This window comes from Nannobrachium achirus (assembly GCF_963921795.1).
Source record: "Nannobrachium achirus genome assembly, chromosome: 5".
Taxonomy (NCBI): domain Eukaryota; kingdom Metazoa; phylum Chordata; class Actinopteri; order Myctophiformes; family Myctophidae; genus Nannobrachium; species Nannobrachium achirus.
In genome coordinates this window covers 725709-740000 of record NC_137814.1, presented here as the reverse complement: position 1 = coordinate 740000, position 14292 = coordinate 725709, and the positions used below count along the sequence as shown (strand labels likewise).

General features: G+C 43.8%; 1 protein-coding gene across 1 annotated transcript in view; it reads left to right on the top strand.

Moving 5' to 3' along the window:
• dnah9l (dynein, axonemal, heavy polypeptide 9 like) overlaps positions 1-14292 on the top strand; it is a gene marked incomplete at both ends in the record, with an annotated part of 263680 nt that overhangs the window by 135923 nt on the left and 113465 nt on the right. The window contains 2 exons of the mRNA XM_080727109.1: positions 4700-4838; positions 6175-6267. Of these exons, the coding sequence (XP_080583235.1) occupies positions 4700-4838; positions 6175-6267 (232 nt within the window). The remainder of the gene's footprint in view (positions 1-4699; positions 4839-6174; positions 6268-14292) is intronic.

Sequence of the window (14292 nt, the reverse complement as noted above, 5' to 3'; positions counted from 1 at the left end):
CCAGGTCCCTGGGGGACCCCCAGATGTAAAAAATGACCAAATGTGCTAAACTGACCAAATGACCACCCCAACGGGGCTGCTCACGGGGAATTCCCGGGGACCACCCACTCCTGGTGCTCCAGAACGGATGCAAAAGTGGTGGCGCCCCCAGTGGAGGACCCCCTACACTGCAGCTCACATAAAATGCCGTAACTCCGGCTAGGAGCGACCGGGACAGCCGGGGCCGGTACCTATTCGTCCGCCTTGCCGGCGCGGAGACCCCACCCCTCATTTCTCACATGGCCCTCTTCTAGCGCCACCATGAGGCCGATTCTTGCAAAACACATTTTTGGACACTGCTCCTACAATTTTTGCCCTAAAATCAGTGACCTACGGTCGCTTATCTCCCGATTAGGGAGTGTTACTGGTTACTAAATGAGGGTCAGAAGGATGTTGCAGACAGACTGACCAGGTGCAGCACAGCCTGTTGTCCTCATTTCAAGTGAAATCCAAAAATCATAACATTTGCAGATGGGAGGTTTTGCATTTTGGCCATCGTTGCTATGCCAACAACAGACCCTGTGCCATGATAGTATTGTTGCGACCGTCAGGTCGCAGTTACTACCAAAACCTCGACAGGCTCTCTGTCAGTCTGTCAGTCTGTCCGTCACGTCACACTTTTCCCCAACTCATATCTCCGCCACCGTTGCCCCAATCCATGCCAAACTTTGCACACACACTCCTTGCCTGCCAATCCACAACCTCCACCCCTCCCGGGACCCCCGGAGCTCCAGGGACCCCCAGGGACCCCCTGTCACCGCCGCCAAAAAGTGCTAAAATGACCAATGACCACCCCAACGGGGCTGTTCTCAGGGAATTCCCAGGGACCACCGACTCCTGGTGCTCCAGAATGGAGGCAAAAGTGGTCGCGCCCCCAGTGGAGGATAGGCCTGTCAGAATGAAATTCGTTTTTCGACTATAATTCGAATATTAAAGAAATGGATGAAAGTCGAATACTTCAATGAGCCAATCGCAACTCCGCCCCCCTCCGCCTAGACCTCCGACCAGAATCACAGCCGCCTCTAAAGGAACCATTCACTTGAATGGACATCCAGCGGATTTTTACACATTAAATATTAATTCCGTTTTGGACCCAGAGCTTCGAAATCTCTTCCAATCCATCAACAAGGCCTGGATCTGCATTGGAAAAAATATTTAGACCTTTAAACTTTTAAAACAATACGACATAGGAATATATAAGGTCGCAGCAGAGGAATAAGGAACATGTCCATGGTTGCTGGACCACAGAAAGCCGTTTCAAACCAATTTAAATATGAATGGACTGTATTGGCCTAAACGACAATAACCCAGGACTACAAACACCTTAATTGTTATATTAAATAGCAACTGATATGTAATGTACGTCTGTGAATGTCTGAATGAACAGGGGTAGCGACGCGAAGTGTTGTATTTCAACTCTGCTTTCGACTGCAGGCTGTGGGTAGGGGCGTCACAAGGGGGGGAAAAGTGGGACTGACTTACCAGGGCCCACGGTGGAAGGGCCTTAATTATTTGAGACTTTATCGATTGAAAAATAGCAGATATACAAGCTCATAGCGTGGCACCGAGTGCCGCGCTGCGAGCTTGTAGATTTGCTATTTTTGAAATCCCACGGGCCACGATGAAGAACATTCATGTGGGCCCACAGCGAATCCTTGTACCCAGGGCCCAGAATTTGGTGCGACACCCTTGCCTCTTCCTCTGCGGCTCGGCAGCTAAAAGGAATCGCGAACATTTCACGCCAGAGATATCAAATGTTAATAGATTTAAAAGCAATCGGCATGATAAGAAACATGTAGCCTACATTTGACGCAGTTTATTCTGGTTGGTTGTTTGTGTAATGGAGAGTAATAGCCTCTAAACAAATCAGTGAAAAGTGAAAACGGCTCTGTAGGTCCAGCAGACAGGCGATTTCCTCATTCTGCTGTTGCGTCCTTATATATTCCTTTGTCGTATTGTTTTAAAAGTTTAAAGGTCTACATATTTTTTCCAATGCATATCCAGGCCGTGTTGACGGATTGGACGAGATTTCGAAGCTCTGGGTCCAAAACGGAATTAATATTTAATGTGTAAAATCCGCTGTTTGTCCATTCAAGTGAATGGTGCGGCTGTGATTCTGGTCGGAGGTCTAGGCGGAGAGGTGGGGGCGCGGCCTCCGTGATTGATCCATTACTATTCGAAATGCAAAAAAAAAAAAAAAAGTTTATATTAAAAAAAAGTAAACAAAAAACGTTTTTCCTGACCTCCCATTGCGAAAATAAATGCTTTCATCAAGTCACAAATGATCAACAATTACGTGTGTACATGGCAGAGAAAGTTATGCCACAGCACTTTGTGTGTGTGACACCCGACACCAGTTTGCATCGCTGCAGTCCGGAGCAGGGGCGTCAATTGGGTATGGCAGGGGTATGCAGCTGCCATACCTTATTGGCTACAGGGGGAAATAATAAAAATGTACTTTTCACCGTGCCTGTTGCTAAGGTATGGCAACATGACTGGTGTCTTGACACCAGTCATGTCGCCATAACTTAGCTTGTTCTGAACTGACGTGACGCCACTGGTCCGGAGCTCTCCTCTGCCCCTCTTGTCTCCTTTCTTCATTGTATTAGCTGGTTAGCTACTTGGCTATTTCTCTTGCTGTTTCCAAGCTTCAGTTGAAAGTAACATTTAAGAAACTTATGACAACAGCGGACAGCCAAAGACTAATGTAATAGTAGTCTGTCAGTAACGTAGAGGAGCTGGCTTTTACGCTCTGCTCTGTAGCCTCTGCTCCAGTCCTCTCTCTCTCCGCACTGCTCGTCTGTTACGGAGAGTCGGAGACACGCAGCATGCTGTCTAAACAAGCAATTTAGCTGCTAGCCACGCCTCCAGCCGATCTACAAGCCCACAGCCCGTCGATGATGCAATGTAGTTAGGGCTTGTAGCTTAGCTTTTTCCCCCAGCCTGTTATAGCATCTGAATTTGCGCAAACAATGTGCTTATTATTTTACAACTATACATTAAAAAAAAACTAAATATAAAAAATGTAAAAAAAAAAAAAAAAAAAAAAAAACTATACATTTTATATATATAAACTATTCGACTATTTTCGAAACATTATAAAAATGAATGAATGAAATTCGAATGGGATTTTAGAGGCAAACTGACAGCTCTAGTGGAGGACCCCCGCCACTACAGCGGACATAAAATGCCGTAACTCGGGCTAGGAGCGACCGGGAGAGCCGGGGCCGGACCCACGCACCCGCCTCGGCGGCGCCAAGAGAGCGAGAATCTGTCCCATATAGCGCCACCATCATTTTTTCAAACACATTTTTGGACACTGCTCCTACAGATTTTGCCCTAAAATCACGCAAATCGGTACACAGTATGTCTACACTCATGTCATCAACATGGATCTGTCCCATATAGCGCCACCATCAGGCCCATTTTTTCAAACACATTTTTGGACACTGCTCCTACAGATTTTGCCCTAAAATCACACAAATCGGTACACAGTATGTCTACACTCATGCCATCAACATTGATCTGTCCCACATAGCGCCACCATCAGGCCGACTTTTTCAAACACATTTTTGGACACTGCCCCTACAGATTTTGCCCTAAAATTACGCAAATCGGTACACAGTATGTCTACACTCATGTCATCAACATGGATCTGTCCCATATATTTTTTAAAACACATTTTTTGGACACTGCTCCCACACATTTTGCCCTAAAATCACGCTGCGACCTGACGGTCGCTTATCTCCCGATTAGGGAGTCTACTGATAGTATCAAAACCTCCACCGGCTGTCAGTCAGTCAGTCAGTCAGTCAGTCAGTCAGTCAGTCGATCAGTCGATCAGTCAGTCAGTCACACGTCACTTTTGCCCTACTCATATCTCCGCCACCGTTGGCCCTATCCATGCCACACTTTGCACACACACTCCTTGGCTGCCAAACCACCCATTTCTCAACATGGCCCTCTTCTGGCGCCACCATGAGGCTGATTTTTGTTAAATACATTTTTGGACACTGCTCCTATAGATTTTGCCCTAAAATCAGGCAAAGCGGTACACAGTATCTCTACAGTCATGTCATCAACATGGATCTGTCCCATTTCCCATATTCCCTCCTGATTGGCTACCATTTCCTTCTAAAGTTTGTTTATGCGACCTGACGGTCGCTTATCTCCCGATTATGTTGCTATGCCAACAGACCCTGTGCCATGGTGATGTATTTATGTTGCTATGCCAACAGACCCTGTGCCATGGTGATATTTATGTTGCTATGCCATCAGACCCTGTGCCATGGTGATGTGTATGTTGCTATGCCAACAGACCCTGTGCCATGGTGATGTGTTTATGTATGTTGCTATGCCAACAGACCCTGTGCCATGGTGATGTATTTATGTTGCTATGCCAACAGACCCTGTGCCATGGTGATATTTATGTTGCTATGCCAACAGACCCTGTGCCATGGTGATGTGTTTACGTTGCTATGCCAACAGACCCTGTGCCATGGTGATGTGTTTATGTATGTTGCTATGCCAACAGACCCTGTGCCATGGTGATGTGTTTATGTATGTTGCTATGCCAACAGACCCTGTGCCATGGTGATATGTATGTTGCTATGCCAACAGACCCTGTGCCATGGTGATATGTATGTTGCTATGCCAACAGACCCTGTGCCATGGTGATTCCAGACTTCGAGCTGATCTGTGAGATCATGCTGGTGGCAGAAGGTTTCATAGACGCCCGACTGCTGGCGCGCAAGTTTATCAGCCTCTACACGCTGTGTAAAGAACTGCTGTCTAAACAGGTACTGTACCTTTAAACCCTAACATAGACCCTATAGACCTATAGACCCTATAGACCCTAACCTCTACACGCTGTGTAAAGAACTGCTGTCTAAACAGGTACTGTACCTTTAAACCCTATAGACCTATAGACCCTATAGAGTATAGACCCTAACCTCTACACGCTGTGTAAAGAACTGCTGTCTAAACAGGTACTGTACCTTTAAACCCTATAGACCTATAGACCCTATAGAGTATAGACCCTAACCTCTACACGCTGTGTAAAGAACTGCTGTCTAAACAGGTAGTGTACCCTTAAACCTTGTAGATCAGGGGTCTTCAACGTTTTCAGTCCAAGGACCCCTTAGTTGAGAGAGAGATGAAGCAGGGACCCCCACAACCTGTTCATAGATTCCATATAGTTTCATTGTTTGACAGCACAATCATCAGTGTATTTTGGATTCATGTCAATTTGTGTTTTCAGATATTTAACCACTTGAACCGTCAATACTTAAAAAAACTTGACCTTTCACTCTGTACTTAGTCAGATCTTTTCCCCCTCTACAATGAACCTCTTTGCCGAAAATAGCCGATCTGTGAGGCGTTGTGAGCTTGTAGATCTGCTATTTTTTGGCTAAAGTTCTCAGAATATGGACTGTAGGGTTAAAATCGTTCATATAAAAAAAGGAGAAAAAAAGTTTCTACCACACAAAGATTTGGAGGACCCCCTGTAGTAACTCTGAGGACCCCCTAGGGGTCCCGGACCCCCTGTTGAAGACCCTGGCTATAGACCTAACCTTAAACCCTATATAGATAGACCTTATAGACCTTAAAGCTATACTGTGTAAGTTGCTCAACTAGTGGTCAGTAGCGTCCGCGTCTTTCGGCCGTTTTTCGCCGCGGACCGGGCCTCACACCCCCGCGTCACCCCCGCGTCTGCCTCCACCTCGCCGAGATCTATCTTTGGAGGGGTCCCTGGTTCCTGTGCGTTCAGGCATTCCGGAGAAACGGAGTGTTTCACACGAGTATAGATAGAGACACACGGGCGCCTACAAATATGGCCGCCCTATTGTGATAGCTAGCGACCCCACTTCAAGATGCACTGTGATTAGGCGGCAGTGTATAACCCTCGCTGTGATTGGCCGGTAGTGTATGATGACGTAATTTTTGCGCGAAAACCGGACCCCGGTCAGGATCATAGAAAACATATAAAGAGAAGGCTTCAGAAGCTGAAAATAACGGAGTGGGTGTTCTAAAACTTTAGCGATTTAAGAGTTAGGACAATTTTAAGATTTGTTTTATAAAACAAGTTACATGGTACAACTTTAAAGTCTCACAGTGATGACGTCATCATTCCAGGACCACTATGACTGGGGTCTCCGAGCCATCAAGTCGGTTCTGGTCGTTGCTGGATCTCTGAAGAGAGAAGACAAGAGCCGCCCTGAGGAGCAGGTATGAACTCTGACCCTTAACCCTTAACTCTTTTACTGCTTCGGACGTTCCCGTTCACCCCAATTTTGACCCTAGCTCGCTGCCAATACGAACGCTCATTCTGTGTACAGTAAAAACAACAGGTCATCACTTTAACCCTTAACAGTTCTACTGCCAGATTTATTATTTATTTATTGGGGCTGGTGCCAGCAAAAAGCAGCTTACCTTTGCGATGTTATAGAAAAAGATCTATTAATTATTAAAAAAAAAAAAAAAAAAAATCTATTATATGTGTACTTTAGCCAAGCTGGCGGCAGAGGGCAGCCTTATGCAAAGAATGGATGTGAAATGGCCCTCCCCTCTTTCCGTTGTTCAGAGCGTAGAAATGCATAATCTAGGTCAGGTCCACAGAGAACAGCCAGGAAGTGAATTGGACATCATTGATGTTTACGTGTGGTGGAGATTTGAGAGCAGCATTACGGGAGATGTTTTTACATGAATATACGAGCGTCCGCAGAGATGAAAATCATTACGTGTCAGTCCATATCCTGGCCTGGGTAACTAAACTGAGCGCACTGCGGTGCCATTATTGCGACCGAAGGTCGCATATACTCTGAAGAACCGTGTCGCTTGAGTGTCCTTCCTTCCTTCCGTATCCTCGTGACCGTCCGTATCCTCTGTGATGTCAGTGTGATGTCAGCGAGTTGTGACATCACCTCCTGTACTAGTTAAGGCAGAATTTCTGAAAATGTGCTTGTATAAAGTCCCGAAGGCATTTTGCGAATATTTATTATATACAACTGTTCTAGGGGTATTAACGGATGCTGAATCCAAATTTGCTGTATATAATGCTCAAAAATGTTCCTAAATGGCTCAAAACTGAGAAATCCAACATGGCCGCCACTGCAAGGCTGAAATCTATTTAAGTGCAAATCTTTTTGACTAAACAAGGTAGAAACTTGAACTAAATGTGTTTTTCTAGGTTAGCCTACCTGGGGAATTTGAAATTATATCCTGATTTTAGATCAGACGTGAATAAATGGCTTGAAACTCATACATGTATAGCAGAAAAGGTTCGTTATTGATGCATAATTCGTCAAACAGAAACAAAAGCAGGATGAACCATGGTTTTATTCATCAAAACTCTTTTGATTTAGATTTTGCTATCATCCATCCATCCATCCATCCATCCATCCATCCATCCATCCATCCATCTTCAACCGCTTATCCGGAATCGGGTCGCGGGGGTAACAGTTCCAACTGAGATTTCCAGATTTCTTTATCCTGAGCAACCTCCTCCACTCCCTCTGGGAGTATACCGAGGCATTCCCAGGCCACTTTGGATATATAATCCTTCCATCTGGGCGCTCGGGGGGCATCTATGAACAATGCAAATTATATATAGTCATCAATATTTCGAGCAGATGTCATAGGTATCTTGCAGCTGCATGCATCCAATTCCACTTTTCCTGAATAGAATAGAATGGATTATAATATAATATAATATAATATAATATAATATAATATAATATAATAGTATTTTACCATATCAATAAAAGTAAATGTACATGGGAATACTTCTTACTGTAATCCTTACTGTGGCAGCTTATTCACAGTCTTCCTCAGTGTTCCGGCAAATGTTGAGTTTTTTGCAGTTGCATGCTTCCATTCTGTACATGCCATATGACTCTTTTTGGATAGAATAGAAGAGAAGGGGATACAACGTTTATACCCAGCACAAGTACATCAGGGTAGGGTTCATCAATCTGTCAACATCTAAGAGTCTAGAGTATGCAGTCTAGTAGGCTGATATTCTCTGAAATTACCAAATCCCATTAATACAATCTATTATACATACATACCTGCAGCTGCAGCGTTTGATGAGGCACTCCTTTGTACACCCACATGAAGTGAACTCCCTGCAGGCTTTGGGCATAGGTGGCAGAGAGAGTAGCCGTGGCTAACTGGCCTTCCATGATTATCCATCCCATTTCCTCCACTGGAGGAAGATCGGGGTGTGGCAGGTGAGCTTGATTCCATATCGCTGCTTGATGGTGTGCACGCATGATATGGAACCTCACAGCATCTGTGGTTGGTGGCAGAGTCTCTTGGGGACGACCTTTGCAGAGTAACTTCACTCGTGCTTTGTTGCATGAATCAACATCAGGCACACCATAGATCTTACAAATGAATCTTTCTGATGATGTCACGATATCTTCTGTGAAAGGGCCCTTCCCAAGGCCAGCAAGATCAGTGTGATGTTGTTCGAACACCTGCCAGGTTGTCTTCTTTCCGTGGCCGCTGAACTGAGACACACTGTCACATCCAGTAAGGGCATGGAAGGCAAGGAGTGTCCAGTTGATCCTCAGACAGTATCCTGTGAATTTCATGCACTGGGAAAAACTTTGGGTCCTTTGATGTCCCAGCTTTCATGTAGACATAGGTACATCTGATTTTGTCAAAGTGAGCAAGCAGTAGTAGAAGCACGTCTGTGTCACGTGCTGACACGACTACTGTTTCCATCGGTGCATGGATACAGTGAAGGATCAGTCGTGTATCAGCTTGTATCGTGTATCAGTCGTGCATCAGCTTCCTTGTGGTCAGCACTCAGGGATGAGACTTCAAGATCAGATCAGATGTACCTATGTCTACATGAAAACTGGGACATCAAAGGACCCAAAGTTTTTCCCAGTGCATGAAATTCACAGGATACTGTCTGAGGATCAACTGGACACACTCCTTGCCTTCCATGCCCTTACTGGCTGTGACAGTGTGTCTCAGTTCAGCGGCCACGGAAAGAAGACAAGGTGGCAGGTGTTCGAACAACATCGTACTGATCTTGCTGGCCTTGGGAAGGGCACTTTCACAGAAGATATTGTGACATCATCAGAAACATTCATTTGTAAGATCTATGGTGTGCCTGACATTGATTCATGCAACAAAGCACGAGTAAAGTTATTCTGCAAAGGTCGTCCCCAAGAGACTCTGCCACCAACCACAGATGCTGTGAGGTTCCATATCATGCATGCACACTATCAAGCAACTATATGGAATCAAGCTCACCTGCCACACCCCAATCTTCCTCCAGTGGAGGAAATGGGAGGGATGATCAAGGAAGGCCAGTTAGTGCCACGGCTACTCTCTCTGCCACCTATGCCCAAAGCCTGCAGGGAGTTCACTTCATGTGGGTGTACACTACAAAGGAGTGCCTCAGCCAACACTGCAGCTGCAGGTATGTATGTATAATAGATTGTACTAATGGGATTTGTAATTTTAGAGAATACTAGCCTACTAGACTGCATACTCTAGACTCTTAGATGTTGACAGCTTGATGAACCCTACCCTGATGTACTTGTGCTGGCTATAAACGTTGTATCCCCTTCTCTTCTATTCTATCCAGAAAGAGTCATGTATGGATGCATGCAACTGCAAAAAACTCAACACTTGCCGGAACACTGAGGAAAACTGAATAAGCTGCCACAGTAAGGATTACAGTAAGAAGTATTCCCATGTACATTTACCTTTATTGATATGGTAATCCATTCTATTCTATTCAGTAAAAGTGGAATTGGGTGCATGCAGCTGCAAGATACCTATGACATCTGCCCGAAATATGGATGACTGCAAATAGGCTAAATGAATGTAGCCTACCTTCATATTAACACTCAGGACGCCACCATTCACTTGCGCTTTATTTTGAAGAGCCCCGGAAGCTCCGTGCGTGTGCACGTGGGTGTACACTGACGATCCAGGAAGGAGATCTGTTTGTTTACAAACGGTCGCGAAAACTAAAATCCTAACCGGGGCCGACCATCACGCCATAGTGTCGCCGTGAAGACAAGCTGATCTCTGCCTCCTCGGCGTTATTTGCACCTTATTTCGAGATGAAGCCGTTTTTATGTTTCAGTATAGCCGCTCTCGGTTGCTTCTGGCTGCGTTGCGTCATGACGTATGCAGTTTTTTCTTTCACCAGCACCCGTAGCAAGCGTCTGAGATGCGGGTTACCATGGAAACCTTATCTCGTCTGTGAACGTGTTTGGCTACCAAGAGCAGCCAAACTGTTAAGGACTATACGTATATAATTTGCATATATGACTTGATAGAAAAATCTAAATCAAAGGAGTTTTGATGAATAAAACCATGGTTCATCCTGCTTTTGTTTCTGTTTGACGAATTATGCATCAATACGTTTTCTGCTATACATGTATGAGTTTCAAGCCAATTATTCATATCTGAGCTAAAATCAGGATAGAATTTCAAATTCCCCATGTAGGCTAACCTAGAAAAACACATTTAGTTCAAGTTTCTACCTTGTTTAGTCAAAAAGATTTGCACTTAAATAGATTTCAGCCTTGCAGTGGCGGCCATGTTGGATTTCTCGATTTTGAGCCATTTAGGAACATTTTTGAGCATTATATACAGCAAACTTGGATTCAGCATCCCTTAATACCCCTAGAACAGTTGTATATAATAAATATTCGCAAAATGCCTTCGGGGTTCTGATTTTCTGAAAATTGATCCTGTCTATACAGGGCGGCTACACGAAATGTGGATAACACTATATATGGAGATAGTCCAGTCCATCATGTCATATGGGACTACCGTCATAGAAAGTAGCCATTGTTAGGCCGGAGTCATTGGCTGTCTAAACATGGAGATGTGGATAACACTATATATGGAGATAGTCTAGTCCAATATGTCATATGGAACTACCGTCATAGACAGTAGCTATTGTTAGGTCGGAGTCAATGGCTGTCTGTCTGACTGTCTGTACAGGAAGTGATGTCACATGACATACTTTTTATGCCCATATATGAGTCCTTCTGTACCACATCTCCATGTTTAGGCAAACTCCACACAGAAAGGCCCTATCGCCAACCCTTACTAAGTAGCATACATTTACAACATACCTTCTCCAAAAACATCAATATTGAACTCCATATGTATATGGATACATACATGTATTTTTATTAATAAAGGATAAAATAAAATTAAAATGCCATAGATGGGCATTCCCAAAAGCAAAATCCCTTTATGCCCATATATGGGGATTTCTGATGTCATCAATCTCTGGCCCTAACTAGCTCAAAAGCCTGCTTTACTCTGATTTACACCCTACCTTTCCAGATGATGACCTATTGGGTATACACTTATGTCCAAATATAGAAATCCCAAGGCATCAAACCCAAGCTTGGCTTTACTAATTAACATACGTTTTATGCCCATATATGGAGATCCCTGTCCCAATGTTATCAATATTAAGGACATATCTGGAAATGCCCATATTTGGTAATGTCCACATATGGGCATGTTTTGACATAACATAGTCAGGGCCCTATCGCTCACACCCTAGGTTGGGTTGGCGTGTTCTCCCCGTGTCTCCTAGGGTTGATATCCTCACAAAATTGGTGCAAGTCAATGGCAGCGTTTCCAGAATATCAACAATACCATGGGCCACCAGGACCGTAGGGCTGTGGACAAGGACTTGCAGCGCATGAACGCCGCACTGGAGCGTGAAAACCAACTGGCCTGATGGAAAATGCTACATGGCCGCAGGCTTTGTGACGTCCCACATCTTATGTGCTGGGCATACTACTAACCGACGCCAAGGACCTCCAGAGGCCATACAAAGAGTATCTAACCCGAGGCCCCTTACTAAGTAGCATACATTTACAACATACCTTCTCCAAAAACATCAATATTGAACTCCATATGTATATGGATACATACATGTATTTTTATTAATAAAGGATCAAATAAAATAAAAATGCCATAAATGTATCCATATTAGGGTTGTTCGATATGGCCAAAAAATAAAATCTCGATTATTTTCTCTGAAATCCCGATTTTCGATTTCGATTTCGATTTTTTGTTAAAAGAATAATACATTGTTTCAACTATTTTGTTTTCATTTAAAAAATGCAAGGAAATGATTTTTTTTTTTCATTATTGTTTCATTTTTTGATTTTTTTTATATAGCCAAATAGCAAAATGCAATAAAACAATAAGGGTATTAATAATAATAACTTTAGTTGTGCAACAATCACATACAACTTAGCGTCCTTAGTGTTTCATTATCAATAGTGAGTGACAAAACAGCCAAAACAAGCCAGCTCTTGGAGGCTGGTGAGGCATTTTGGTAGGCATTTCGCCTACCAAAATGTAATTCCTGGCTACGCCCCTGTCCTGCACCACTCATGCACGGAGATGTTGACTGATTGTAAACGGAGGCGAAGCGCTTCGCTTCCCGACGCAAAATTAACACAGTGACAGGGACAGTAGGAGTAAACTACAGTCAGTAGGTGGGTAACACAGAATTAATGAGCTTCTTTCAAACTACAACAAGTAAGTAAGTTTACCAGCTCAGCAGCGTTTTGTTCTGTTTGCTGCTTGAACCATCGCGAGTGAGCGCCGTGCGGTGGTGAACTCTGCTCAGTCTGACGTGCGCTAAACGCGCATCAAAGAAATTACACATCAGATAGAAAGTAGTATTAATTTGGTGTCGGACCTTGTCGTCCTGCTTTAGGAGGACGGGGCTGTGTACTTTTTGCGCGTGCAAGGCTCCAATGAGTAAGAATTTCCCTAATTAAAGTGAAAATCGATTTTACGATTTCCATTTTTTTAAATCTTCCAAAGGAAAAAAACCGGGTTACGATTAAAAATCGATTAATCGAACAACCCTAATCCATATACATATGGAGTTCAATATTGATGTTTTTGGAGAAGGTATGTTGACATTGAACAGGACATATATGAAGCGTGTACCACTGACATATGCAACAGGAAACTTAGAGACCTGGAAAAGGGATCCTACTATTGTCCCAAATGCGAAAAGACCTCTCCAAACGTTAAATACAGACTTCGGCTGAAGGTAAAAATTGAAGAATCTGGAGATGTTCAATGGGTGACATGCTTCCACGAAACAGCTGAGGTACTGCTGGGTCACAACATGACTCAGGTTAAATACAGACTTCGGCTGAAGGTAAAAATTGAAGAATCTGGAGATGTTCAATGGGTGACATGCTTCCACGAAACAGCTGAGGTACTGCTGGGTCACAACATGACTCAGGAATCACTGAAAAATTTCAAAGAGAATGACAAAATTGCATTTGAAGACATATTGAATAAAGTAATCTCAACAAGTCATGTCTTCATAATCAAAGTCAAGGTGACAACATACCAAAATGAGAAACAAATGAACCACACAGTACTGAAAATCAACTGCTGCTCTGGAACACAGGGTAGTGTTCCAAAGATCTAGGTTGATAATCCAGCTTTTGCAGCGTCACAGGTTCAAGTCCTGACTTGCGACCTCAAGTCCCCATCTCTTCCTGTACGGGGTGGCTACACAAGACTAAGAAAGACAAAAAAAATAAAGAGAAGGATACACAAGATTAAGAAAGACAAAAAAAGAGAAGAATAAAAAAGAAAAAAAGGAGGAGGATAAAGATACCAAAAGGAGAGAGAAGAAAGGGTGGATGAGGTACAATGTGCGGTATCCTCCTCTGATCTGATACGGGCGGCTGGACTTTCCTATGAAAGGATGTCCATGAAAGAATGTCCATCCACCTGGAGAAAAGAAAATGTAACAAGGAGGTGGCAACGGGGTGGCCAGATAAAGTTATTAGGCCTGGATCCAACTTTAAGTCGACGCACATGATTCCAGAAGTGTAGTGCTTATTCGCTCTTGTATCAAACCGGTACTCCAAACGTACTTAGAATTTAACATATTTTCTAAAGTAAATATGGGGGCTGCTGTGTTAAGAACGTTTCGTTGTCAAGCTCAATGTTGGGCATTTGGACAACTAGAATCGTCAGAGAAACGCTGTGGTTGGCCAGATTGTCAAGAATTGGTGCAACCTCGCCCTTTAGGGCGAGGTTGCATGTCACCTTGAGGTCGCATTCCACCCTTGGGTGTCTTACTAGTTTATGAGATACATTCCAGGAAGTAAATGTCATTCACAAGGCTTTGTGTGAGTGTAGTTTCTGTACGTTTGACAAAAGTTATGTACACTCTATTGTTCCAGGTGCTGATGATAGTCTATC